This window comes from Benincasa hispida, chromosome 4 (assembly GCF_009727055.1).
Source record: "Benincasa hispida cultivar B227 chromosome 4, ASM972705v1, whole genome shotgun sequence".
Taxonomy (NCBI): domain Eukaryota; kingdom Viridiplantae; phylum Streptophyta; class Magnoliopsida; order Cucurbitales; family Cucurbitaceae; genus Benincasa; species Benincasa hispida.
This window is the reverse complement of record NC_052352.1, coordinates 13,582,103-13,607,056: the sequence shown is the minus strand read 5'-3', so window position 1 is coordinate 13,607,056 and position 24,954 is coordinate 13,582,103. Positions and strand designations below refer to the sequence as shown.

The window sequence follows — 24,954 nt, the reverse complement described above, 5'->3', positions numbered from 1 at the left end:
GTTTAGATACATATATTTGGATTTAACAATTTATAGCGGATTATTATATTAGCTTGGTGAAACAGCCAATGTGTAACGTGCTTATTTATCTTTGAGAGATTGTTTGCAGGGGTTTTAGATACACTCAACTTGCAGATGTTTTGAAGTTTTGACTGTTCACTATTTTCTCAGATGAAAGAAGTTCGAGGACACGTTAGACGGTCGGGTTTGGTTTCCCTCTTAAAAATAAGGACGCATCATTCCATGATTTAGAAAAATTTGAGCTTAACATCTCAGATATGCTAGATGAGTAGTGCTTCCTTTGTTTTTTCCAGCTATATCAGAAGAATCATATACTATCGGTTTAAATAGCACTTCATTATTTGAAAGGACTCGACGTATACATCGAAAACAAATTCAGCAGGTGATCAACAACTAATTTCAAAGGTCAGTAACCGAATTGGATTTAGTTTGGATCTGAGAAGAATTTGTTGATGGAAGGCATAATCTGAGGGGGTCTTGTTCTGAGGAACTTCCTAAGGCCATGCTCTGCATACTTCTCACCTTCTTCATAGTTATCGAGCACTCCAGCAGTTCTCTTCTCTTTGATAACCCTGTCATGTTCCATTCAGAACAAATCAGGACACTTTCTTCAACCCCTTCTCTTCTCGTGATCAAAATATTTACATTTTCATTATATTGAACATATCTTTTGTTCTACAAATTGAAATACTTACCTGACTTCAGGATTGGTGGTTATGTTTCTAACGAGCTGCATCCCACAGATGCCAACAGCCACACCAACTGCAGCAAAGAGAGGATACACCTGCATATGTATTCAAGGAAATCAAGTTTTGAATGGTAAATTTCTTGTTATCTTCATGTTTTTTATTCAGCAACCAAAGAGAAAGTAATAGGAAATGAAAGGGAAAAGAGAAAAATAAAACCTCAGGCTTTAACCATCTGTTGGCGGAGGCCATGGCAATATAGAGAAGAGAATAGAATTTTTGAAGAAGGATGCAGAAATGTGCAGCGGCGGAGGCATGTTTTGATGTGGAAATTTATGAGAGAAGGGAAAGAAAAAATGTTGTGAAAAGGAAGGGGTCATAAATTAGGGGCAGCCATAACCATATAACCATTGCCGTCTTAAGTTGGCCAACTTATTTCCTTCTTTATTTGGCGTCTCAATGCCTTGATATTCTTTTTTACATTTTTTTTTTTTGGCTGCCATTCACACCCTTTTTCCATAAACCAAGACCCTTTCTTTTAGGCACCAAGGATGGTAAATTTGACCAATGTTTGAAAAAGATTTTAATTGTTTTATTTTTTTATATTATGTTGTAAATGAAAAAGAAAAGATGAATTTGAACATCCTCTTCAACATATGAAATATAATAAGAGGGATAATCCCAAGAAAAATAACTAACCTTATTCAATGGTAATTAACATATACTTGTTAGGTTTAAGGTCAAATAAATTTACAACATCTCTTCCAAAAATATTTACCATAAATGCGAAAATAGAAATTCAATCATACTAATATCTAGTTATTTAGGTTAATATACGATTACTAATAGAGAATTAAGATTCTATTTAAGGTGTATCGGTTTCTTCTCTCTTCTTGAATAGCTTCATATACCTCCTTTTCAAATAATAATAATAATAATAATATTATTATTATTATTACTTCCTCCTTTGGATTGAGGCGAAAACCATGTGATAAGTCTCTAGTACTCGTAGATAGTTAAACAAAAAAACAAAATGTTACAATTTTACCATTCACATTTGAGTTTTGTTTCAATTTGGTTTTGATATTTCAAAGATTTATACTGCTAACCTCAATTTTTCACTAATGCTCACTTCCCATCTTTAGAGTTAATTTCTGTTTATAAATAAAAAGTTATTAGAAGAATTATAATTAATTTTCACTATTTTTATCACTTTTAAAATTAAATTTAAATTTTTTTTATAATTATTTTTAATTAATTAATAAAAATTGACGTCAATAATTGAATGTGAATATTTAATGAAAAATTGAGGTTAAAAATGTAAAATTTTGAAATTTAAATTGAAATAAAATTTAAATCTCTAGGGTAAAATTATAACATTTTGAAATTTATTGAGTAAATTGAAATAAAATTCAAAATTTAAGAATTATATGTGTAATATTTTAAAACTGAAGGATGAAATAGAAACTAAAATAAAAAAAATAAAAAAAAATAAAAAAAATTAGGGACAAAAAATGTATCACTTTGAAAAACATGGAAGAGAAATGAAAGACCTTCGCAAAAGGCAGAAAGTGTGTCAAAGCTCTGGATCCAATGTCACAAAAATCAACTCAGCCATGTGCTGCTACACAGCTCTCTTTATTATATGTTTTCCTTTAAAAAAATAATAATAAAACAAAATTTTTCCATGATGAATGTAAAGCAATTCTGTTTTTTTTTTTTCTTTTTTTTAATATCTGGATTGGGAAAAAAATTACAGAAGAATTTACACTTTTGAATATATGAAATTACTCAATTCTTTGTTTTCTTCGGTTAGAAGATAAGAAGTTTTGATCTTATACTTTTTATAAATCTTAAATTTAGTTATCATTATTATCCGAAATTAATTAAATTTAAAATGAATCAACTATATCCAACATTTGAAAAAGGATAAAAGAGTAATTACATTAAACATATTTAAATTCAACAATTGCAGAGTGAACCATAAGCCTTGGATGTTAAGTAACGACTTATTTACTAAGTTTGTGACACAATTTATATTATATAAGAGTTATCCATAAATGTAACATCTTTCAAAACTGTTCTCATTTGTGAGAAAAAGGAATCATATTTTACATAAACTTTTGGGCAAAGATTGTGTGAATCAAATAATTGAAGAGTGGGACGTGCATCTCAATACCTTTTTTGTTTCTTTTTTTTCCCCTTTTTCTTTTTTGCTATTTTAGCTCTACAAATATCAATCATCAAAATATGGACAGCTTTTGCAAAGTAATGATACACATACGATCATAAAGCTCAATTCTCACAGTTTCTCTTTTTTCAAAACAACTTACCTTATATGTAAGTTTTCACTTTTAATCCCAATACAAAAAGAGAGAAAGAGAGATTAAAAATAATAATCACCACATGCTTAGAAGCTTGTAGGTGTAACTTGTGACTTGTGAGTGTTATTTTAACACTTCTTTTCATTTGAAATGTTATGTTAGGAAGTAATTTTTTTAAATCCATTGTTTACAATGAAACTATAGTTTTTGTTGAAAAAAAAAAATCAAAGTAGCTTTGGTGTCCCGTTGAAAAAATAGAATTGGTTTGATGCTACTGTTGAGAAAATGGAATTGATGGGAAAAAAATAAATGTTGTGGAAGCAAATCAATTTCTCAATGTTTGTTAAACAAAGAAAAGAAAAAATAAAATGTGAGTGAAATTCAAGCTTCTTATTGAAGTAGGAAAAAATTAGTGATACATGAAATGTTGTTTAAGAAATGTGATACTAAAGTTGTGATGCACAAAATGTTATACGGAAAATGAGGTACACAAAATTGTGATACTCTCAATACATGGTAGTTCACACTTATATAGGATAAGGATAAACCTAATTAATACTACTAATTTACAATTTAAAATAACATTAAAAATGGAAACTCACAAAACACAAAGAAAACTTAAAAATAACAAACAACCTAAATCTTAGATCTAATATTTACTTAGACATCAAACTAAAATATAACAATAAATTTAAGAAACTTAAAAATTGAAATTTAAAGAAGAAAAACCTCAAATCTCAACAATTTTGATTCAAAATGCTTTAAAGTACATCGATTTCGCTAAGCTTGCCAATGTTGTTGTTCTCCAGAATGGTTTTCTTGTTGTTGAGGAAGCAACTATTTTTTCTTTTTGAGTTGAAACAGATTCAATGATTCTTCAACCCTTTCAACAACGAAGTCAAGTCCTTTAGTAATGGAATACGAACTTTTCATCGATGAGACATTATTTTGAACTTTACTTTTTCATCCTTGAAATTGTGAGTCTAGTTCTCATGATATAATTTGTGAAGATTGAAGAAGTGATCGACTAGAAAATCACCCTCTGTGAACCATTGCTACTATTGTAGCCTATGATTTGATAACTCTTGATTATTAGGAGGGTCCCTCTATTTATTTTTCTTCTCCCATTTGAAAATGGCTGATAGACCATTCTTCTCGCCACCATTAAATGCCATAATAGTGAGCTATCTAGGTAGCAGCAAGAACATAGCTGACCCACCCTCCTCTTTTATTTGTCTCTCCTGAAAATAAAATTAGTGTTCATCTCATTACCACTACCAACATGCTTCAGATTTCAATTCCCTTTTCAAAACATGCATGAATGACTCAACACCCAATAAATCAAAAGAAAAAATTGTTCTTAAATTTTTGAATGATTGTTGGTTTCTGGTAGCTGTCTGTTTGTCTTCATCAACAGAGGCCGTTGAACAGTTGAAGCCTCTCACTTTCTCATTTTCTCACTCACTTTTGTGTTTAATTTACTTCTCACCGTCACGAGGCAGGGAATCTTCAAAGGCATTAGAGGCATTACTTTCTCTATTTTTTCAATTTCCCACCAAAATAGATCCTCACATTCTCATTTTACTTCTGTTTTTGTTAGTTTCTATCTTTCTAGACACGGCCAAATTCTCATATCTTCGTCATTTCTTAAGCTTCTTGGCTTCATTAGGAGCGATTTGGCATCATCCTTTTCTCCGCCAAATTCTCCACTCCCTTTGTTTTGCTTGTTATCTTAATGGGCCATTCCTTTTTCTTCTTCTCCTTCTTGATGTTTATTCGAGTCTGATTCACTCTTCCCAAGATTCCTACTGATTCAGATATCTTTCTTCCCTTTTGGAAAGAACTCCATATTCAGGCCTTTTTTATGTTCCTTTGAAAATTTCACTATCTGGGTCTGATTCTTTTTTTTATTTTACTTTCTATCTGGCAAATTTGCAGGTGGGTTTTGACCAAAAATGCCTCCCTTGTTTTTTCCTCTTCGGTGGGAGAGTACAGGGGAGCAATGGTGGTACGCTACGCCGATTGATTGGGCGGCCGCCAATGGGTTTTATGACGTCGTTAGAGAACTTCTTCATTTAGACACAAATCTCTTAATCAAACTCACATCTCTCCGCCGTATTCGCCGCCTTGAAACTGTGTGGGATGATGATGCTCAGTTTCAAGATGTAGCAAAATGCCGTTCTTATGTTGCTAAAAAACTCCTCCTCGAAGGGGAATTGAAAGGGGGTAAAAACTCTCTCATTCGTGCTGGCTATGGCGGTTGGCTTTTGTACACAGCTGCTTCAGCAGGGGATTTAGATTTTGTTATGGAATTACTGGAGAAAGACCCTCTTCTGGTTTTTGGAGAAGGAGAGTATGGAGTTACTGACATTTTATATGCTGCAGCTAGGAGTAAGAACTGTGAGGTCTTTAGGCTTTTGCTTGATTTTGGTCTTTCTTTAAGGTGTTGGCCAAGCAGTGGAGAGGGGGCAATGGAGGAAGCATTGGATGAAAGTAAGATGGAAATGCCTTTGGCCTTCAGATGGGAAATGATCAACAGGGCTATTCATTGTGCTGCTAGAGGAGGTAATTTGGTGATGATGAGAGAGTTAATTGGGGAATGTCCTGATGTTCTGATTTACAGGGATTCTCAAGGATCGACCATTCTTCATACAGCTGCTGGAAGAGGACAGATTGAGGTCAGATCTTGGAGTTTTATTTATGCTTCTTTTCTTGTCAGTTCCATACATTTTTCTGAAAATTCTTGTTCTTTTTGTTCTTGTCAGTTCATGAATTGTTGATTTTATATGCTGAAGTTTGTGTATGATTGTGCTGCAATGCTTTAATCTGTTATCTGGCACTTCAAACGATCCAATATGAGGTTTCTTAGACTGGTCAGTAAGTAGGGGTCCAAGGGCATCGATCCCTGGTGGAAGTTCGGGAGCAACACCCCATAACCTAAATTGTTTTTGTATTTGTCTTATTTATGTTACGATTTTGGCCCTAGGGTTTAGGAAAGTTTGCTATATAAACTCTCTGGCCATAGAGGCACCTTTTGATCTGTAATATGATTTTTTTTTCCTCCGATAAAACTATTTCCTCCCTCTGCCCGTGGACATAGCTAACACACATTTAGTGAACCACGTAAATTTGTGTGTTGATTCTCTATTATCTTACGTTTTCTGTTCATCTTTAATTGTTGATTTCTTAACAGATTGGATTTTCATTTCTTTTCTAGTCGACATAGATTATCTAGTTATGAAGAAACCTGTTTCTGAGTTGTTTTTCCATTTGACATGTTTTGGACTTACTTTTAACTGCATTGTGCTTGCAGATAGTGAAGAATCTTGTTGCTTCCTTTGATATCATCTCAAACACTGATGGCCAAGGAAACACCTCATTGCATGTGGCTGCATACAGAGGTCACTTAGCTGTGGTGGAGTTTCTGATCCATGAATGCCCTTCCCTAACATCTATGTCAAACTACTATGGAGACACTTTTCTTCATTTGGCTGTGGCTGGTTTCAAAACCCCTGGCTTTAGAAGATTAGATAGGCAGATTGATCTCATGGAGCGTCTGTTACACGGCAATTTGTTGAATGTACAAGAGATCATCAACCTCAGGAACAATGATGGAAAAACTGCGCTTCATGTGGCGGTGACAGAGAATGTTCAGTGTGACCTTGTAGAGCAGCTTATGTCTGTGCCATCAATAAACTTGAACGTTACTGATGAGGATGGCTTGACCCCACTTGAACTACTCAAACAACAGCCACGATCGCCGTCATTAGATATTCTTATTAAGCGATTCATTTCGGCTGGTGGGATCTCGAATCATAGTGATTATACGGCAACAAACGCTTCCTTTTCCCATTTGAAAATGCAGGGCATTGGAAGCAGTCCTGGAACTTCTTTCAGAATTCCAGATGCAGAGATATTCTTGTACACGGGTATTGAAAATGTGTCTGATGTTACTCGTGGTCAAGTAGACGAGGACATCGATTTACGCTCGGACGACAATGGCGAGTGTGATTCAGTGGATTCATCAGACAAGAAGTCAATCTCTGTAAATCATACAGTGAAACGCCTGAAGTTCTTCCTACACTGGTCTAAGAGTAAAGAGAAAAGGCCAACCAGAACAGACTGGATAGATGATTATTGTTCTGGGCAGTTTGATATATCAAGAACTCCACAACCCAAACCAGTTTCACTTAGACATCAATATTCAAACATTTCATGCCTTCCAAGTCCACACAACAGAAGAACACTTCCAGTTCCAGTCATGAACATTCCTCCAAGCCCATCAACCAAGAAAAGGTTTGCTGCTGGATTAATGCACGGCGTAATTCAAGCAACGCCAAAGTTAGCAAATCCAGCCCGATCGCCTTCGAGCCCCTTTTCGGGGTCACCCATGTCTTCTCCAATGTCAATGCAGGATTACCAAGAAATAACTGGCATTGGTGGAGTCTCTTGCTCCAACAGGAAAGTGCCAATCACAAAATTCAGACAAGATTCCTTCAACCGAAAGATGTTGATGAACCAGTACTTCTGTTTCGGCGCACAAGGTCTTGCAGTCGAAGATCCTAGCAGCTGCAAGAGGGCAAGTCAGAAGAATAAATCCTTTGGTTCTCTAGTAGCTTGATGTTAACTGAATGTACATAGAAATTGCATCAATAAGCAAAACACAAAAGGGTAAGTTTTTTCTGATTCTGGGTATTGATTGTATTACTCAATTCATTCAACTAAACTTATAAGTCTTTTAAGTGTTTTGCTTCATTTATTTGTTTCCTGAGGTTGAATTGTCTGTTCTCTTTATCCTCAATTCCATTCACATTCACTGTCATGGACAAGAACTTGAAGAACAATATGAGAATTTGATTCAATGGAATCTATTCCCCCATCTCAAGGACAAGACAAAAGCAACCATAACTAATTAATGGCTGAGATTGCCAATGGATTGTCCTTTTTTTTCTTTTTCTTCTTTTTCCTTTTCTTTAAATATTGTATTTCCATCTCTTTTAACTCTTAGACGCTGATTGGGCTCTGAATCCTTTTGGTGAAAGGAGAGAACAACTTTTTGTACCAACTCAAACTTCAAAGTTCCTTTTTCATGAATCATGACGTATATGATGTGACTTTTTATGTGATATGCCACTTAAAATATTACGACTTTAATTAATATATAAATTTCTAGACATTAGCATTTAGCATTTGAATTTTGGTTCTATTTAGTTTTCAAAACTAATATTTGATTCGTAAGATTTGAATTTGGTTTTTATTTACCTTTTACGCTTAAAAAATGTGATATGTTTGGTCCTCAAAATTTAAATTTAATTTTTAGTTGGTGCCTAAAGTTTGAAATTAGTTTCTAAATAGTCTCTAAATATATTTTTTCAAGAAAAAAAATCTCTAAATATATTTTTTCATGAAAAAAATCAACTCTTTTAAAATATACTTATTGATATAGTCCTTTTTTAGTACAAGTACATGAAATAGAGGATAGAATATCGACCTCTAAGAAATGAGATCATGTCAATTACCATTAAGCTAAGTTCACTTTGATTATATTGATAAAATCTAGTCAATATGTTTTTAATTTATACGTCATCATTCTACTATATCAATTAGGGGTCAGCTCCCATTTCGCTATATAAGCTTAGTTCAGTGATAATTAACATTTAAATCCATATACCCTACTTGTTGTATTAAAAAAATGATATATCAACTCTACATAAGGTCTGGATCATTTAAAAACAAACTCAAACTTCATGGGCAGATTAAAAAGGAATTCGGACATCGAAGATGGAATATGTTACTTCTGTAACTTCAATGATAATAAAATATTAAGAATAAAAAGTGTTAATTTTGGATACATGAGGATGAAATAAAAATTAGCTAAAATTATAGAGAGAAAGTGCAAGTAGAATAAAATAGCTAAGTAGGCACCCCCCACAAAAGTTGGATAGAGAATCTACCGTCCATCTCTACAACAGCTGGACTTGTTGGCTAAGGTTGGTCGGTGAGATTGAGAATAGGATTGTTGTATTTATTTAAAATGAAAGAATTAAATTAGCCCGCAGTCCTCACGTGAGCACGGTGTGACAAACAAATAATAGGTTCATAATATAATACCTGATGATGACCTGTGCATAAAATGAAGAGACGAATTGCCGATATTAGCTGGGCAGTGGCGTGACGTATCATTTAAGTGGCTCAACCTAAAGGGACGTTCTTTTTTTTCGAGTCACGACACAGATGGATAGATTTAGAGAGTTATTGAAGCCAAACAAATGCATATATATATATACCCTCTTCAGCTTCGTATTTTGTTTAAAAAGTACTATATATTTTTTTTTAAAAAAAATCTATATAGGGAGATTCTCAAAAAAAAATAATAATAAAATAAAATAAAATAAAGAAAACTATTTACATAAAATAATAAAATTTTAATCTTCTTTACAAAAGCTGATGAAAGAAGTGTATCTATTAATATTTTTTTTACTATTTTCGTAAATAATTTGATATTTTTTTCTGTATATAAAAATTTTTCTTATTTAAATAAGAGTTTGACACAGGGATTTGGAATTCTAATCCTGAAAGATTAAGTTAGGAATTTAGGTAGCTTGAGTTTAACATCCCTAGATATGGAATGCAAGCTTGTGTAGTAACTTTGAATGAAAATTTAAAACACAACCCTTCCATTCCAAGTCTCAAATTTTGCCAGAATTTCTAAAGAGTTCGCAATAATAGTTTTGAAATGTTTAAGGATATTCAAGGATAATATTGCAATTCTGGAAGGTACAGGGATACTTGGTAATGTTAATATAGCCTAAAATTAAGAAACCAGTGCCCTTAATTAGCACGTCTAAATGCCTGAAATTATGCAAACTTAAACCGTAGGTGTAATTACTACTCGAAAAAAGGCAAAAAGTGGGAAAACAATATGTAGCGTTTGACAAGGGAATCCGAAAACCATAGTAAACGAGCATGGTCATATTTAGAGAAAAAAAAAAGTCCGAAGTTCTACGGCCACTTATATTATAAACTCTGAATTATCTCCTCTTATGAACGTAATTTCATCCACGACCCACCTACATAACCATCCCACCATCGATGGTAAGAACCTGCAGAACAAACAAACATGTGGATGAAATGAAGTAATTCTCACTGTAAATTTTATAAAGGAAAGAGAGATTAATGCAATGTTTATAAGTGATTCTAGAATGGTGAAAATCACTTGAAAACACACCTCATTCAAAATCAATTGAATTGAATTTTCATATGGTTAAAATTGAATTTGAATAATTAAAAACATTTTCATAGTGATTTTGGACATGACAAAAATAATTTTAACCATTTCAGGATTATTCCCAAACATGTCATGCAATTAGTAAGTGAAGGAAAAATGAAATGGAGCTTTCTGGACCTGTCCTGTAATGTAACTAGCAGCAGGGTTAAGTGCCAAGAATTCAACAAGTCCAGCAACTTCTTCAGGTTGGCCATATCTTGCTGAAACAATGGGGAATTGAAATTTTTTTAACCATAAATCAACAAAATCAGCACAGACAAATCAAATACGAGTTACCTACATACTTACCCAAGGGGATAGTGCTCAAAATTTTCTTCTCGATCTCTGGCCCAAGCTTGGCAGTCATGTCGGAGGCAATAAACCCAGGAGCAACAGCATTAACCTGGAACAATAATATCATTATGATGGTTCAGATTGCCCACTAGCAGTCAGACATAAGAAATCATTGTTATTAAAGAAGTTGGGAATTGCGGAACCCACGTTGATGTTTCTGCTTGCATATTCCTTGGCAACGGACTTTGTAAAACCAATCACCCCTGCCTTTGCAGCACTGTAGTTCGCTTGCCCAATATTTCCAACTTGGCCGACAACTGATGCTATATTGATTATTCTTCCCTGTATAAAACCTCTCAAAGTGAGTAAGACATCTCCATTTATCCCTTTTCGTTTTTCAAGGGAAGGATTGTAATTGGAGAGAAGAAAATATCCAAACTTCAGGGAAGATGCGCAATGCCACCTCAAAACTAAAATTAATTAGACAATTGGGAATGTATTTCTTAAAAAGTTTTGAGCGTCTAAGTTCTATGGAGGCACTCACAATCGCTGTAAATATTTACTCATATTATGAGGAAAAGTTTAAAAGTATATTGCATCTTAAGTTGCGAAAGATTTATTGGTTCAGCTACCTTCTTCTTTTTCATCATAATTTTGGATGCTGCCTGCAAAAAGAAATCAACTCTATTTCAAGAACAATACGCTTCAACCTCAAAACTCTTTGTGAAGGAAAAAGTTTTAATGCAATCATACCTGAGTGCAGAGATAAACACCAGTAAGATTCAGGTCAATCACCTCCTGCCATTGAGATGTCTTCATTCTCATCAACAAGCCATCACGAGTAATTCCTGATTTCCATGGAAATATAGGGTAAAAGTAACCAAGTTAAATAGCCAGGAAGCTGGAGATGTTAAAGAATCTATACACACCTGCATTGTTGATCAATATATCAACAGTTCCCCAAGCATCAATGGCCTGTACAAATGACAGCCATGCAAGTGAGTAACAAGTAAATGCATAAACTAGTTAACTCAGAAAAGGGAAGTTGCTTACTGTCTTGATCATTGAATCTACATCAGCCTCCTTTGACACATCTCCACCAAAAGTAAGAGCCTGCCCACCAAAGCCCTCAATCTGCGATTACAAGAAAAATAAATCATCTTTTCAAAATGATCATCAAGTCACCATTATCATCAGACGAAATTGAGCGGCAATGTTGCAGGTTTGTGAAATAGAACCATTGCACAATTTGGATGTCCTAATATTATTCATTGGCACTTTACTGCTTTCGGAATAATGAGCTTAAAGACCATGACTAAATGGTTCAGAAAGTAGAATGACCTTACATAGCAGGCTAACTAAACTGAAGGCAGAAGTAACACATTAAAATAAATAAATAAGGAAAAAAAACGCTTGGTCAAACAAGAAGAATTAAGTCAATGAAAAATAATAGCCAGTTGACTGATGCCTGGTCATATAAGAATTGTTTCGTGCTTGGGTAGTGAAATCTAGAGAGCCTTGTGATGGGACTTGAAAAGTAAATAAGTATTAGGCCTTAATTAATATAGGTTAATTAATTTTTATATAACGAACCATACTTTCATTATTAATGTATAGGTTAATTATTATATAGGTCAATTAATTTGTTATTAAATAAGTATTGGGGCTAAAATTAGTAAATAGGTTGATTAATTTGTTATTAAAGAGTAGTCTCAGAAGGCTACCGATTTTAACCTTTCACCCTTTTCTATGGTCAAATTTAATGGTTCCTAACCTTTGCATATAAGACAGGAAAAGAACTGATAACCCCTCAAAACTTCGTGCGATGAACCTTGTTACAGAATCAATTATTGAGCTATCATAAGAATTGAATGAAAATCGTAAAACTACAACATGAGATAAGCTTTATAATTGAACCTAAAAGTGTAATATGCTTAATTCATCTATGTAACCACTTTTTTTTATCAGTCTAATAACTGTGTGGAAATTTCCAAGTCGCTTGAGCTTCTTTTGAGCATTCTGCTCAATAAACAGTCTCCAGAGGTCTATTAGCTTTTACAACATTTGCACAACGCCAAAATGCAGTTCAAGAGATGAGAACTGAAATAGTTGAATTATTTACCTGTTTAGAAACTTCCTCAGCCTCCTTTGACGATCTAGCATAATTAACCAGGACCTACAAATTGTTGTTTGATTGAAAATTCAGAATTAATAGTTTTAACAGATAAAATGATACAAAAATTGACTGGACAGTGATGTCTTCTGAAAACAAATCGTAAACAGGAAATACTTCAGCTTATGCAGCAAAAAAGAAAAAAAAAACTCCATAAAACAACTGGATATAATAAGTGAAACCTTTTTCCATATTTCATCTCCAAAGTGAATGCTAGCAGAAAAACTACATCCAAGGAGACAAGGATCGCATTTTCAAGTCCAAATTTATGCAACATATTAAACCTGAAATAAGTAATTGAGCTTTATACGCAAACAGAAAAGAGATGTACCTTACAACCCGCCTTTCCCAAGCTCAATGCGATGGCTCTTCCAATTCCTCTCGAGGCTCCTGTCACAATAGCCACAGGCGCCTCCACTTGCTGGTCTTCCTTAATGCTTGCTTGTTCTGCTGTAGCAACCTGAGCTTTTATTCCTGCGTGTTCATTATGAATATAAGATCATAATTCCACAGGCATTAGCAAGAGTTCCTTAGAGGAATAACTTCCCCAAAAGTAAAGGTAGACGGCATCAACGACTACTGATAACAGAAAAACTCGAACAATCAAAAGCATGAATGTAGCCTCTCTCGTCTCACTTCTAATCGCTCAAGCAAACACGTAAAGAAAAAATTAAAAAAATAAATAAATAAAATTGTAAGAAATCATACCTGTAGAAGCAAAAGAGCTCTTCGATCTCAACTGGAGGCCAAAACAACCTCGAAGCTGATTCGATCCAGCTCCGCCACAAATCGGGGACCAATGCTGAACAGAATTAGCTCTCCGATCAACGCTGCCTTCAAATTTACCAACAATTCCAACCTTACTGAAAGCAACAGCGTTCGAACCGGCAATAGCCGCCATGAAAGCTCCGGGAGGTCTCCGCACAAAGAAAATCACAGAAGCAGAACGAAATCGCGAAATCGTAGCCAGAAATGAAAGCAACGAACGGATTCGGTTCTTATAGAGATGAAAGAATGAGAAAGTGAATACCTCGTGGCTACGGCTTTGGGATCTCAGGAAGAAATGTGTATGGAATGGAGTGGTGATGAAACCAAAGTGAGAGCAGTCAGTGAAGGAATTATGCGCAGAAGAAATAGTTTTGGAGCAGCCTGAGTTACGATAGAGGGTTAAAAATGTAAATTACTTGGGTATAACTTGGATTAATTACTATAATACCCCTGCAAGATTAATCGATCTTACGAAACGGACGTGTTTCTAAGATCGGTTAAATGGTAATTGTGTGATTTTTGCGTCAACTTTTTTTGGGTTAATTTGACCCTAATGTTATGGTTTGGAAAAATGAGAGTCCGCTCCACCCAACCCAACGAGAGTGTCTAATTGTCCAAACCAAACCAACCTTTTTTTCCAAATTGCTTTTCTAATTGGAACTTTTTTTTTACTTTAAATGTTGAGTTGTAAAAAAGGGAAGTGCAACATTTTTAAATATTGTAAATATAATAAAATCTATTTGTAATAGAGCAAACTCGTATTTGTGATAGATTTTATCACTACATACTCATACCGACGATATAATCTACTAATGATAGACTCCAACAATTAGATCTAAATTTTTCTATATCTGTAGAACTTTTTATATCGTGTTATATTTGTTAATACTTTGGATTTGATTCCTATATTTGCAACTAGGCTAAATAATTATTAAGTCTATCAATTATGGTATATAACAATATTTTTAAAAAATTATAAATATAGCAAAGTCTATCAATTATACAGTATATCATTGATAAACTTCTATCAATAGTATGGTCTATCACTGATCGATTATCAAAATTTTGTTATATCTATATATATATATTTTTTTTTTTTGCATTGTGTTATATCTACTAATATTTTAGATTTGATTATTATATTTGCAACTGCCCCTTAGAAGAACTACCTCTATAAAAAAATATAGTTGAACTTTACACTATTGTTAACAAGATAACATTTAGACTTTTTCATAATTGTTTCAAAATTATCTTTACAATAAAAATCTTAAAGATTTTTTTAGTGAATATTGGGAGCTGAAACAGCTTAGGCACTTAAAGATTTTTTTAGTGAATATTGGGAGCTGAAACAGCTTAGGCACTTATTGTAAAAATACTGTTGCGGAAAAGCACATCTCGTTTCCAATTTGGTTGTGGAAATACTGTAAACATATATAATATGATTTAATTCAAAATATATAAATATTTACAATTGTTCATTTTAAATCTATATCTCTCGTATCAATAATACTGAAACGTGGATTAACTCTTATTAAAAATGTTTCCATGAATGATAACAATTTCAAAAAAGAAAAAAATGTTTCCAAGAATTTTTTCTCAAAAAAAAATATTGTTTCCATTAATTAAATAACTTAAGCAATAAATTTTCTGTTTGACAATAGTAACCATAAGATTAAATAAAAGGTTATTTACTTGAAAATATTAAATTAAATTTCCTGAAACCGAAATAAAGTTTCCCATAAAATTACATTTGTGATTTCTAAACACAAATTGAAATGTTAGAATTAAGAAAGCTGAAAAAAAAATAAAGGCTGTTTAATTTGAACAAAATCTTCCATTATATTTAAATTCACAAAGGATGCTGGTGACGTCACTTTTTTCTTCTTACGAATATTGTATCCTATCTATCCTACTTCAACGTTATACTCAAATTGGACTGTCGCAAATTTAAATTTAAAAATATATATTAAAATAGAAATCCCGTCCATCAAAACCTGAGATGCAAGCTCAGTTAAATAAATAATCTATTTGACACTTAAATTGTGATAAAAACTAGTTGTTACATATTTAGTTGAATTCTAAGGATTTTTCAAACACGTATATGAATTTTTTATTTAAAGAAAAAAAACAAAAAAACAAGCTAAAAAAAAAAAGCCAAACAAAACAAAACACTATGTTAAAAGGTACTAAACCTTAACAACTTTGTTTAAAAGAAAAACTTTAATGATTTAGTCCACTTAATGAAGAATAACCGATGCCATGAAAAATATCATTCAAAATCTTATACATTTAGTACTTGTTCAATTTATCGATCTACATAGAAAAGAAACTTCGTTAAAACTTAACATAATAGGAGCTTAATTATATTTTTGAAGATTCGATCCACACACCTCATGATTTCTAATACAGGCTAGGGGTATGTCAATTGAGCTATGCTCGATTTGGTAATATGAACTAAATTATATAAAAAAAATTAAAAGTACTAAAAATAAATTGTTACAGACTAAATCATCATAAATACAAAAATGGAACTTTTGCTTTCATAAAAATTAAGGGACTAAAAGTTCTATTTAACCCCACAAAAGACAACTTAATTTTTCATTTTCAAAAACTTGCTATACTATTAAAAAAAAAGCAAATAAACTTAATATGGAGAAGGAAAAGAAAATAAGCTCACATTATCTCATGGATCAAGATGGAAATAAATATTCCAAAACAAATATTGAAGCATCTGGCACCATTCCTCTTTTTTTCATTCTTTTTTGGAAGTCTACATAATGATTAATGAAAGAACGGGGCCATGTGATCTTCATTGAAGAGAGATTTTTCACCTGTTAAGAAGCTTTTGTGCTGGTTTCTTGGAGTTGTTCTTCGGACGTATCTTCACGAAAGCTCTGTCCAAATCCTACACAAGGAAGTGAATAAGACATTGATTAAGGGATTTAGGTCTTACTCTTATTTGGTTAAGTTTACTTGAGAATTTTCTCAATGTTACATGGCAGCAGTAATCAGCAAAATGCCAGCAGAAAAGGTACAATATCCCTAATCATGGTTTCCCAGAGACTAATTGTAGGGCGGTGGTTTGGTTAATAGTCTAGAGACATATTTGGGAATGAATAAAATCAGTTTCATCGTGTTCAAAAATACGCTCAAACATGTATTTAGTCATTCATAATCAATTTACTATTTAGTTTTACACTTTTAAACATGATTTTCATAGCATCACAATTGATTTTGAATAAACTAAAACCATGTTTGAAAGTGATTTTTAATATGACATCATTCCAAATCCCGACCAAGATTATCCAAACCTTCGAATGGCGAGAGTAGCCAAATCAATGCCTATGAGAATGTTGGACGAATTACTCTAGTTAAATGAACAAGCTAGAAATCGTTGGAGCATTATGGGTGTGGCTGTAGATACCTAACTAGTCGGTCTTTACTGAACTCAGTTCTATCTTGTGAAGGTGTGTTTGTAAATCCCTATGTAGTTAGTTTTTACTCAACTCGGACCAATCTATCACCAAGACTAAATAGGTCTGACTGTCACTGTATGTACAACTGAAACCTTAAGCCCCCTATCTAATAATTGTTACTTTGATTTAACCCAAGCCACAGCAGGGTCCAACAAAAGAAAAAACTATAAAGAGGAAATCCAACCAAGAGTCAAGACCATCCAAATGTTGGGAAAAAGAAGAAAAGTCTCCTTCACCAAGCTCGTTGCCTTTAGACTAGGTCAACATTTCTTTTGCAATCAGAAACAATTTCATTGATAGTATGAAATTACAAAAAGAGAAATCCCGTGTGATGGTTACGTGAGATTGAACCCCATGTGATGATTACAAAAGACCTCTCCAATTGGAGAGGAGGAAGGAATAATGAACTAGGCCAACATTTCACACCAAAATAACAATGTACTTGCAAAGGAGCATCAACGCCCTCCAAATCTAACAATTCCTCAACCAGTAAGAATACTATTAAATTCATATTTTTAAAAGGTCAAAGTTATAAATCAATATTTTGGATTTTAATAATAATATTGTAAACTTTGAAAGTATTTATAAAAATGAATTATCTTGAAACTTTTCACATTCAAGCATGATTTAACACTTCATCACAAACGTAGCTAAAGTGTAGATAGCTAACCACAATCTTGTCTGTGTCTCTAAAACAAGATTACCAGTGTACATTTATCACCTCTAAGTTAGCCTACCTACCATTTTAACCGTCTATCTGAGGCTTAAAATGCGAAGGGGCAACAAAAAAGGATAAATTATGTACCTTGGATATAAACTTTTAAATAGAAGAGAGGTGAAAAGAAGCGCAAAAGAAATCGTGTCCAAGTATGCTCTTCCCCTCTGTTTTAATAAAGGGCAAAAGAGAAAAACAACAAGAATTCACCTGAGAAGAATCATCCTGCGGTGTTTCGGTGGACCAAAGGCTCTCCAAATTGTAATAACTTCTGGCATTCTCATCGAGGGCGTGAACAACTACTTTACCTATAAGAAAATATTAAAATATGAATTGTATTTTAGTACAATAAATGTGAGGTGTGGGGATAACCTCTGATCTCAAGAGAAAGAGTACATGTCAATTACTTCTAAGCCAGAGTACATGTCAAATACTTCTAAGTCAAATTCATGTTGTCTATTAAACAGATAAACTGTAAACGCATTGGCCGGAAACCATAAGAATAAGAATGTAGGCGTTATGAACTTTTCATAGAGCATACATGCAAATATATAGATAAATAAATTATTAAGACAAGTTAATCCAATACTATAATAATTTTCATTATCATTTCTAGAAAATCCTGTGAAAGAATGACTAGTTTGACGAATAATAACCAGTTTGAAACGTTGCAGAAAGCAGAAATCATGGTATTAACTAGGGTAAATTGCAAGAACCACCTTATAGTATGGTATTAATTGCAATTATACCTTTAAACTTTTAATTTTAAAAATTGAACCCTCAAAATTATATAAATATTAAAATTGGGTCAAATTGGACCTTCAAACTTGCTTAATTATGTAAATTGTAACATTTGAATAAGTTTAAGAGTTCAAATTTCATTAACTGTGGATCCAATTTCTATAATTATTTTAAGCTTGAGGATTCAATTTTCACACTAATAAAAATTTAAGGGCTAATTTTTACCATTAAAAGTTTGAAGGTGTAATTACAACTATCAACGTACTTCGGGGTGGTTTTTGCAAATTGCCCTATTAACTATAAACTCTTGCAAACCCGCGTAGGGAGGGCTAAGGTGCAGAAGAATCAACACTTCAAGACGTGTCGATCGCATTAGTGTGTAGTATTTCGTTTCGAGTAGGCAACAAAAATAGTGACAGTTGATTTATCTGCAATAAATTTTTCAACGAAGTTCAAGAACAAGAACAAGAACATGCATAGCAGTCGTTAAAGAGAGTAGCACGGACCAGAATCGATGACAATCCACTTTCCGTCCTCTTGCCCTTCTACACTAGGGAGTACTAACTGTCTAGCACCTTTCTGCTTTTGCTTGACCTGTCGATTCAAAAAAAAAAACGCATTCACATATTAAGCCACAATTATCAGAAACATCTCTTCTTCAAATTCATTTGCACGGAAATCTAATTGAAACATCGGAACAATAAAATCAGAAAGAAATGTAGAAGAACAAACGTACCTTGTAAATTAGGGCTTGAGCAATGTTCTTAACGTGCCAGGTAGACCTACCAGTGGCGAACACCATGTAATCAGCCCAATCACACTCTTTACGGACTAGTATCACTTTGACATCATCTGCCTTCACATTATTCAGAATCGTCTCGACCTCCTGAAGATCGAGTAAACCTTTGTTGGTAGAGCTAGCGGTGGAAGAAGATAGAGCATGGTTGTGAACAGAAACGCCTCTATTCCATAGTTGCAGAGAGCGAATCGTGGAAGAGAAGGCAGATGAAGATTGAATTCTTTGCGCCGCCAACATGTGATTCTCCGAATCCCCGTGCCCGCCGTGAAAATCAAGTTCTCAGCTTGCTCGTCCACCGTCGTCTTCGAAATGGAAGTTGGAATTTTCCAATTGGAGCAATTAGTTTATTGCTTGGTCTGTGGATCAGCCCAACTTGCAGCGTAGGGCTATTTCAATGACCTTTTTAATTTTTTTTCGTGACATGATAAAAAGTAAAATTTAAAGTTTCATTTGAAAAAATAGTAAAAAGACTTTAAAATTATAAAATAGCAAAATGAATTTAAATAATAAAAAATACAAAATTGATAAATGGTCAAACTATCCCAAAGATTAATAAATTGAGTATAAATAGACTATGCTTCAAAAACTACAAATACAATCTATCTAAATTCTAGAAGAAAAAAAAATCTCAACCAAAAACTAAAAAACAAATAGCATGGTCAAAATCGTTCGAAAATCTAAAGCCTCATCGATATGGGTAGAAACAATTGGCGGCGGCCTCTTCAATGGACGATCACGATGGTGTGTAATGTGGTGCAATGGTCACCATTGGTGGCATGCGACTGCTTAGAGAACCAGTCGATAATGAGCAAAATAAGGTTTGACAGTCATGCAAAATGAAATGTAGCAGAGAGGGTATTGGAGCTGGAATCACGTGAAGAGCGGCTTGGAATTGGGAGAATTCATAAGAGGTATGTAGTTTAGAAACCCTCTTCTGAAGTTTCTATTTAAGCATGCTTTTATAACTCAAATTAAATGTAATTAGAGTGCTTATTGATTTTGTTTGCTTCTGTTCCATGCTAGTAGATCATATCACTTCAAGTCGTACACCAAGAGAATGGACAAATTGAGAATGTCATGTGGGTATCAACCTCCAAAGTTCCAACAGTTTGATGGAGGGCAATCTGAAACAACATGTTGCTTACTTCATTGAAACCAGTGAAAATGCAGGAACGAGAGGGGATCAGTTAGTCAAGCAGTTCGTTCGTTCGTACCTTGAAAGAAAATATTTTTTATTGGTATACTGATCTAGAGTCGAAAGTGATGGACAACTGGAAATAGTTGGAAAGAGAGTTCCTCAACCGCTTTTATAGCACTAGACGCATCGTCAACATGATGGAGCTGACAAGCCCCAGCAGCGAAAGGGAGAGTCTGTCATCAACTACATCAACCAATGGAGAGCTCTAAGTTTAGATTGCACAAATAGACTCGTTGAATTATCCGCAGTGGAGATGTGCACCCAAGGCATGCACTAGGAGCTTTTTTACATCCTACAAGGTATAAAACCTCGTATATTTTAGGAGTTGGAAACATGTGCTCATGACATGGAGCCGAAAATCACCAATAGGGGAACTAAACATTTCCTGGTCCTTGAAGAGAGAAAGGATAAGAAAGAAATCAAAGGCACTAAAAAGATTATGAATAGTGCCATAACATAATCTATGATCGTCAATACGACCTCGCTAAATTTTTCCTCCAAAGGAAGAGAAACAAGATTTATAAGAAAGTATGATGGTGGCAAGAAGCATTTTTTAACTCTTAAAGAAAGACAGGAAAAGGTCTATCCATTCCCCAACTCTGATGTTGCAGACATGTTGGAACAACTACTGGATAAACAACTTATTCAGCACTCGGAATGCACCAAAAAAAACAAGAAGAGTAGACGATCCTAATTACTACAAATATCACCGGATCGTTAGTCACCCAGTTAAAAAGTGCTTCGCGCTGAATGAGTTGATTATAAAGTTACTCGTGAAAAAAAGATTGAGTTGGATATTAATGAAGTAGCTTAGACAAATCATACCGCAGTGGCAATGACTTTAAATGTTTCACCGTCAACACCATTTTATGATAAAAGGGAAAGCTTGATCCAGTTTGCGACCTTCAAGCCAATAGTTATTCGGTTCCTACAGAAGATCATGATGAAAGATTCTCAAGAGAAGAAAGAACCAATGGAAGAGGATGGTGAAAGGTGGATAGTTGTGACTCGTCGAAAAAGAAGACAATCAAATTCTACCCAAAAAGAGTTGTACTCCTATCGAAGTTATAAAAGAGAGAACGGGACTCAGAAAAAGAAAGAGAAAAAGATGGCATGGAAGCCTAAACCTATTAAGGAAGAAGATGAGGACTTTCTTCAACTTCAACAGCCGATAACTTTGGTAGAATTTTTCTCAAAAAGCTCCCTCAATAATCATCTAGAGGAAGTATCAAAAGTTATTGAATGTCATGCTGCCAGCATCGCGGAAGTCAACAACAATCATATAACTGTTGAAGAGTCGATGATTCAAAAGAAATCGAGCAAAGAGTTTCTATCTTTGATCATATCAAGCCTTTAACTACTCGATCTTCAATCTTCCAAAGATTGAGTATGGTCACGAACGAAGAAGAAAACCAATGTCCAACATCTACTTCCACTTGAACCTCAGCCTTTAAAAGGCTAAGTATCTCCATATCAAAGAAAGATCGACCTTCAACATTCATTTTTATCGTCTCAAGATAACAAGTAATCAACATAAAGGAAGGATGAAAATCTTGAAGGCAAAATATTGTGTTGTCAAGTAATGTGCAAGTGTAACATTGGGAGCAACCAATCGATGCAAAAATATAGGATAGGAATTGAGCTTTATTGCCTTAATAAAAGATATGCTTGAGAACAAGCATATATCTAAATTTGGGGGTGTGATAACTTGTAGATATACAAGTTATTTATACTGCCTTATTTAGATATTGCAGCCAAAAGAGAGAAAGTATGCGTCGATTGTATGAAAATTAGCTAAGAAATACAATAATTATAAATTATCGCAAATACACCCACTAAGACAATCAATATGGTAGAAAGGGATATTTCAAGTCTGTTTTGTAGGAAACCAAATCACCGCTTGCGATCAAGGCTCAAAGAGAAACTGAATAACGCATCTCCGCCGCATTGCGCCCGTCAAATCAATACTAAAGAAACGATCAACGCAATGACGGCACAATGCGACAGTCGATCCAGAGCTGAAATTCAACCGCATGCAGTAATAAAAACAACACCGCAGGCGAGCACACGATCAAAGATGCAAATGAGCAGCGCAAACGCGGAGGATTGTGACACGTGTACAACTAACCGTTGTGCATATTCAACGAATTGATTACATGACAGAAGGAATATTTATTCCACTATTTTTGGACTTTCCATAACAATAAAGTGGGGACCACAAGTCAGAGAGTCAAAGCCTTCAGCCTATAAATTCCCTCAAATAATTCACTGAAAAGATATACTTGATACGAGGGTATAATTGATATGAGGCTATTGAGAGAGAGCTGATCTGAGTGCTGATCGGAGGAAATCCGGGAAGAGAAGAGACAAGGCCGAGAGGCGAGTCTCAGTGCAATTCTGCCAAATCCCCGTCGAAAAGCTATGTATTTAGATCCCTTATACTAGTTGAGCAAGCCTGAGAGGGAAGCTCATCCTTCCATTCACTCCATAGACGCCGACAAGCGATTCTCCATTCCAGATTTGTGCCAAGACGTTTGGGCTTATTTGTATTTGTTTCTAACTCTCATTCATCAATTGTATTTCATCTTCTTAATCTCTTCATTCAACCATATATCAGACACTAAATAGTATTATTGAATGACTTGATCATTTTCATTTCCATTTCTCTGTCTATTTTCGTTCCTCCATGATGTTTTCTTAATCCCTTGGTGATTAATATGAATTAAACAAGTAACTTAATCTGTACTAAAGAAATAAAGATGTTTAGCTAAAGCATGCTAGACGACATCTTCACTTCGACATCTTCACTTGTGAGAGCAGAAGTGAAGATGTCATTCTGATCCGTCGAGAGAAGGTTAGAAGAATGTGTTAACTAAAGCAAGAAGTACTTCCAGAGATGGAAGTAACCTTGCGTTCATCACATTCGTCCATGTTTCACCACAGAGATGTGGGAAACGTGGCCGATCACCGAGAGGCGTACGCCAAGGGAAAAGCGAAACCATACTTGTATCTTTAACGCAATTAAGAAACTTGCGTTGTTTACATTAATTATCCTTTCTCTTTCTGTTTCACACATAAGTCTTGCCACTGCATAACACGATCTTTGTATAATCTTCACAGTCAGTCTTAACTTCAGTATCTTGTATCATCTTAGCTTAGGTTTATTTCATCGCAATTTACTTTATTATCACATTTTTATCGCTTATCTTTACTTTATCGCATTTTTAAATACTTATACAAACAACCTTTTTATAAATTGAAAAACCCCTGGTCGCATATATCACACATATAACGCAATTAACCTAGAACAATCTCTGTGTTCGACCTCGGATCACATCGAGAAACTTCCGATGAAATTATACTTTGTTTCAACGCAAGGAAATTTGTGACAACGCATAGTATGCTATAAGATTCGCACGAATAACGCATATCTAGAAGTAGTATCGCATAAATTAAGTGTGTCTGAATAAGCATAACACAACATCCACATTCCATTCCCATTCCAAGTCATTGAGTTTATTTAGAGCTTGTATGATCCATCATTCATCATAATCCATATACCTTTTTAGAATCACCGCATCTTAAGCGTTGTATGGCATCATTGTATAGCTTATGCTGTATCAATTGGTGTCCTAATTCTCCCAGAGTCTCGTTGTTTTTTAAAGATACACATTGTTCAATGAATAAAATAAGTGTTATTTAATTCTGGCATTTACTCATATCCAATAAACAAAGCTCCTTGGTTATCTTATGTGAACTTAAGCATGTATATGTGATATACAAGTGGATCATGCCTTAAGTGATAAACTAAATCGGTCTGTAGTATAAGAATTAAGGTGGGATACCTGATCCTGGTGACATTACGGATACGGCCCACTTTGTAGAGGTTTGCAAGTGTTGTAAACTACTATAGATGGTTGATCCTGACCATTCGTGTGGAGACGTGGAGCGAGGGTGTCCTATACAAAGAGTTTGTATAAGACCTAGATCATGAGATGACTAGACTCTATATTAACGCCATTGATACTAGAGACTTGTATCTCACCTAAACGACCATAGGTGACACGACCTCAATCCTGAGTGTTTTGTGAACTTCTGCCTTTAAGAGTGGTCCTTTGATTAGTATGGGTGAGAGTGGCCAGATTGTCAACTCAACATGCCTACCTTTTTGGGGACTTGTCTGATCTAGGAGTTGGGAACTCAATTCACAATATGGAATTCATTTCTTTCCCGATGCAGGGATAAGTAGAGAGATTGCTCCCTTAAGGGCTGATTTCGGGGCTTGAACATAGTGGCCACAACTTCTCTTTGAAAGTGAAGACTCAGTCATAGTAGGACTATGATTTATGTTCATTAGAGGGATCAGTGGTACTTAAGGAGATAGATGTAACTACAGGGGTATAATGGTTATTGGCCCAACTGTACTTACGAGCGATCTGTGAAGGGTTGTCGCACTACTGATTGGTTAAGATGGACACATAATATATCTGTA

General features: G+C 34.3%; 4 protein-coding genes across 4 annotated transcripts; 1 reads left to right on the top strand and 3 right to left on the bottom strand.

Moving 5' to 3' along the window:
- Positions 1-247: 247 nt before the first annotated feature.
- On the bottom strand, positions 248-1,156 carry LOC120075838. The gene is made up of 3 exons (XM_039029535.1): positions 927-1,156; positions 717-805; positions 248-593 (listed from the first exon to the last, which is right to left on the bottom strand). Exons 1-3 carry the CDS (start codon positions 957-959, stop codon positions 446-448), a joined length of 270 nt encoding a protein of 89 aa, XP_038885463.1. The 5' UTR covers positions 960-1,156; the 3' UTR covers positions 248-445.
- A 3,105-nt stretch (positions 1,157-4,261) lies between these two features.
- Positions 4,262-7,786, top strand: LOC120076668 (serine/threonine-protein phosphatase 6 regulatory ankyrin repeat subunit C-like). Its single transcript, XM_039030563.1, has 2 exons — positions 4,262-5,709; positions 6,345-7,786. The coding sequence occupies exons 1-2, from the start codon at positions 4,987-4,989 to the stop codon at positions 7,650-7,652; spliced, it is 2,031 nt and encodes a 676-aa protein (XP_038886491.1). The 5' UTR covers positions 4,262-4,986; the 3' UTR covers positions 7,653-7,786.
- A 1,971-nt stretch (positions 7,787-9,757) lies between these two features.
- Positions 9,758-13,666, bottom strand: LOC120074934 (3-oxoacyl-[acyl-carrier-protein] reductase 4). Its single transcript, XM_039028041.1, has 11 exons — positions 13,474-13,666; positions 13,097-13,239; positions 12,715-12,768; positions 11,646-11,726; positions 11,522-11,567; positions 11,346-11,440; positions 11,225-11,257; positions 10,800-10,934; positions 10,608-10,701; positions 10,437-10,519; positions 9,758-10,134 (listed from the first exon to the last, which is right to left on the bottom strand). Exons 1-11 carry the CDS (start codon positions 13,664-13,666, stop codon positions 10,102-10,104), a joined length of 990 nt encoding a protein of 329 aa, XP_038883969.1. The 3' UTR covers positions 9,758-10,101.
- Positions 13,667-16,183: 2,517 nt separating this feature from the next.
- Positions 16,184-19,636, bottom strand: LOC120075152 (protein Iojap-related, mitochondrial). Its single transcript, XM_039028333.1, has 4 exons — positions 19,202-19,636; positions 18,972-19,059; positions 17,935-18,032; positions 16,184-16,438 (listed from the first exon to the last, which is right to left on the bottom strand). The coding sequence occupies exons 1-4, from the start codon at positions 19,499-19,501 to the stop codon at positions 16,361-16,363; spliced, it is 564 nt and encodes a 187-aa protein (XP_038884261.1). The 5' UTR covers positions 19,502-19,636; the 3' UTR covers positions 16,184-16,360.
- Positions 19,637-24,954: the final 5,318 nt, after the last annotated feature.

Coding starts and splice junctions, on each gene's coding strand:
- LOC120075838 (XM_039029535.1), bottom strand. CDS start 959: ATGGCCTCCGCCAACAGATGGTTAAAGCCTGAG. Junction 806..926: donor ACAGATGGTTAAAGCCTGAG/GTTTTATTTTTC, acceptor ATACATATGCAG/GTGTATCCTCTCTTTGCTGC. Junction 594..716: donor ACCACCAATCCTGAAGTCAG/GTAAGTATTTCA, acceptor GGAACATGACAG/GGTTATCAAAGAGAAGAGAA.
- LOC120074934 (XM_039028041.1), bottom strand. CDS start 13,666: ATGGCGGCTATTGCCGGTTCGAACGCTGTTGCTTTCAGTAAGGTTGGA. Junction 13,240..13,473: donor GAGCTCTTTTGCTTCTACAG/GTATGATTTCTT, acceptor ATGAACACGCAG/GAATAAAAGCTCAGGTTGCT. Junction 11,258..11,345: donor GTGTTTATCTCTGCACTCAG/GTATGATTGCAT, acceptor TTCTTTTTGCAG/GCAGCATCCAAAATTATGAT.
- LOC120075152 (XM_039028333.1), bottom strand. CDS start 19,501: ATGTTGGCGGCGCAAAGAATTCAATCTTCATCTGCCTTCTCTTCCACG. Junction 19,060..19,201: donor CTCAAGCCCTAATTTACAAG/GTACGTTTGTTC, acceptor TTGAATCGACAG/GTCAAGCAAAAGCAGAAAGG. Junction 16,439..17,934: donor CGCAGGATGATTCTTCTCAG/GTGAATTCTTGT, acceptor TTCCTTGTGTAG/GATTTGGACAGAGCTTTCGT.
- LOC120076668 (XM_039030563.1), top strand. CDS start 4,987: ATGCCTCCCTTGTTTTTTCCTCTTCGGTGGGAGAGTACAGGGGAGCAA. Junction 5,710..6,344: donor CTGGAAGAGGACAGATTGAG/GTCAGATCTTGG, acceptor TTGTGCTTGCAG/ATAGTGAAGAATCTTGTTGC.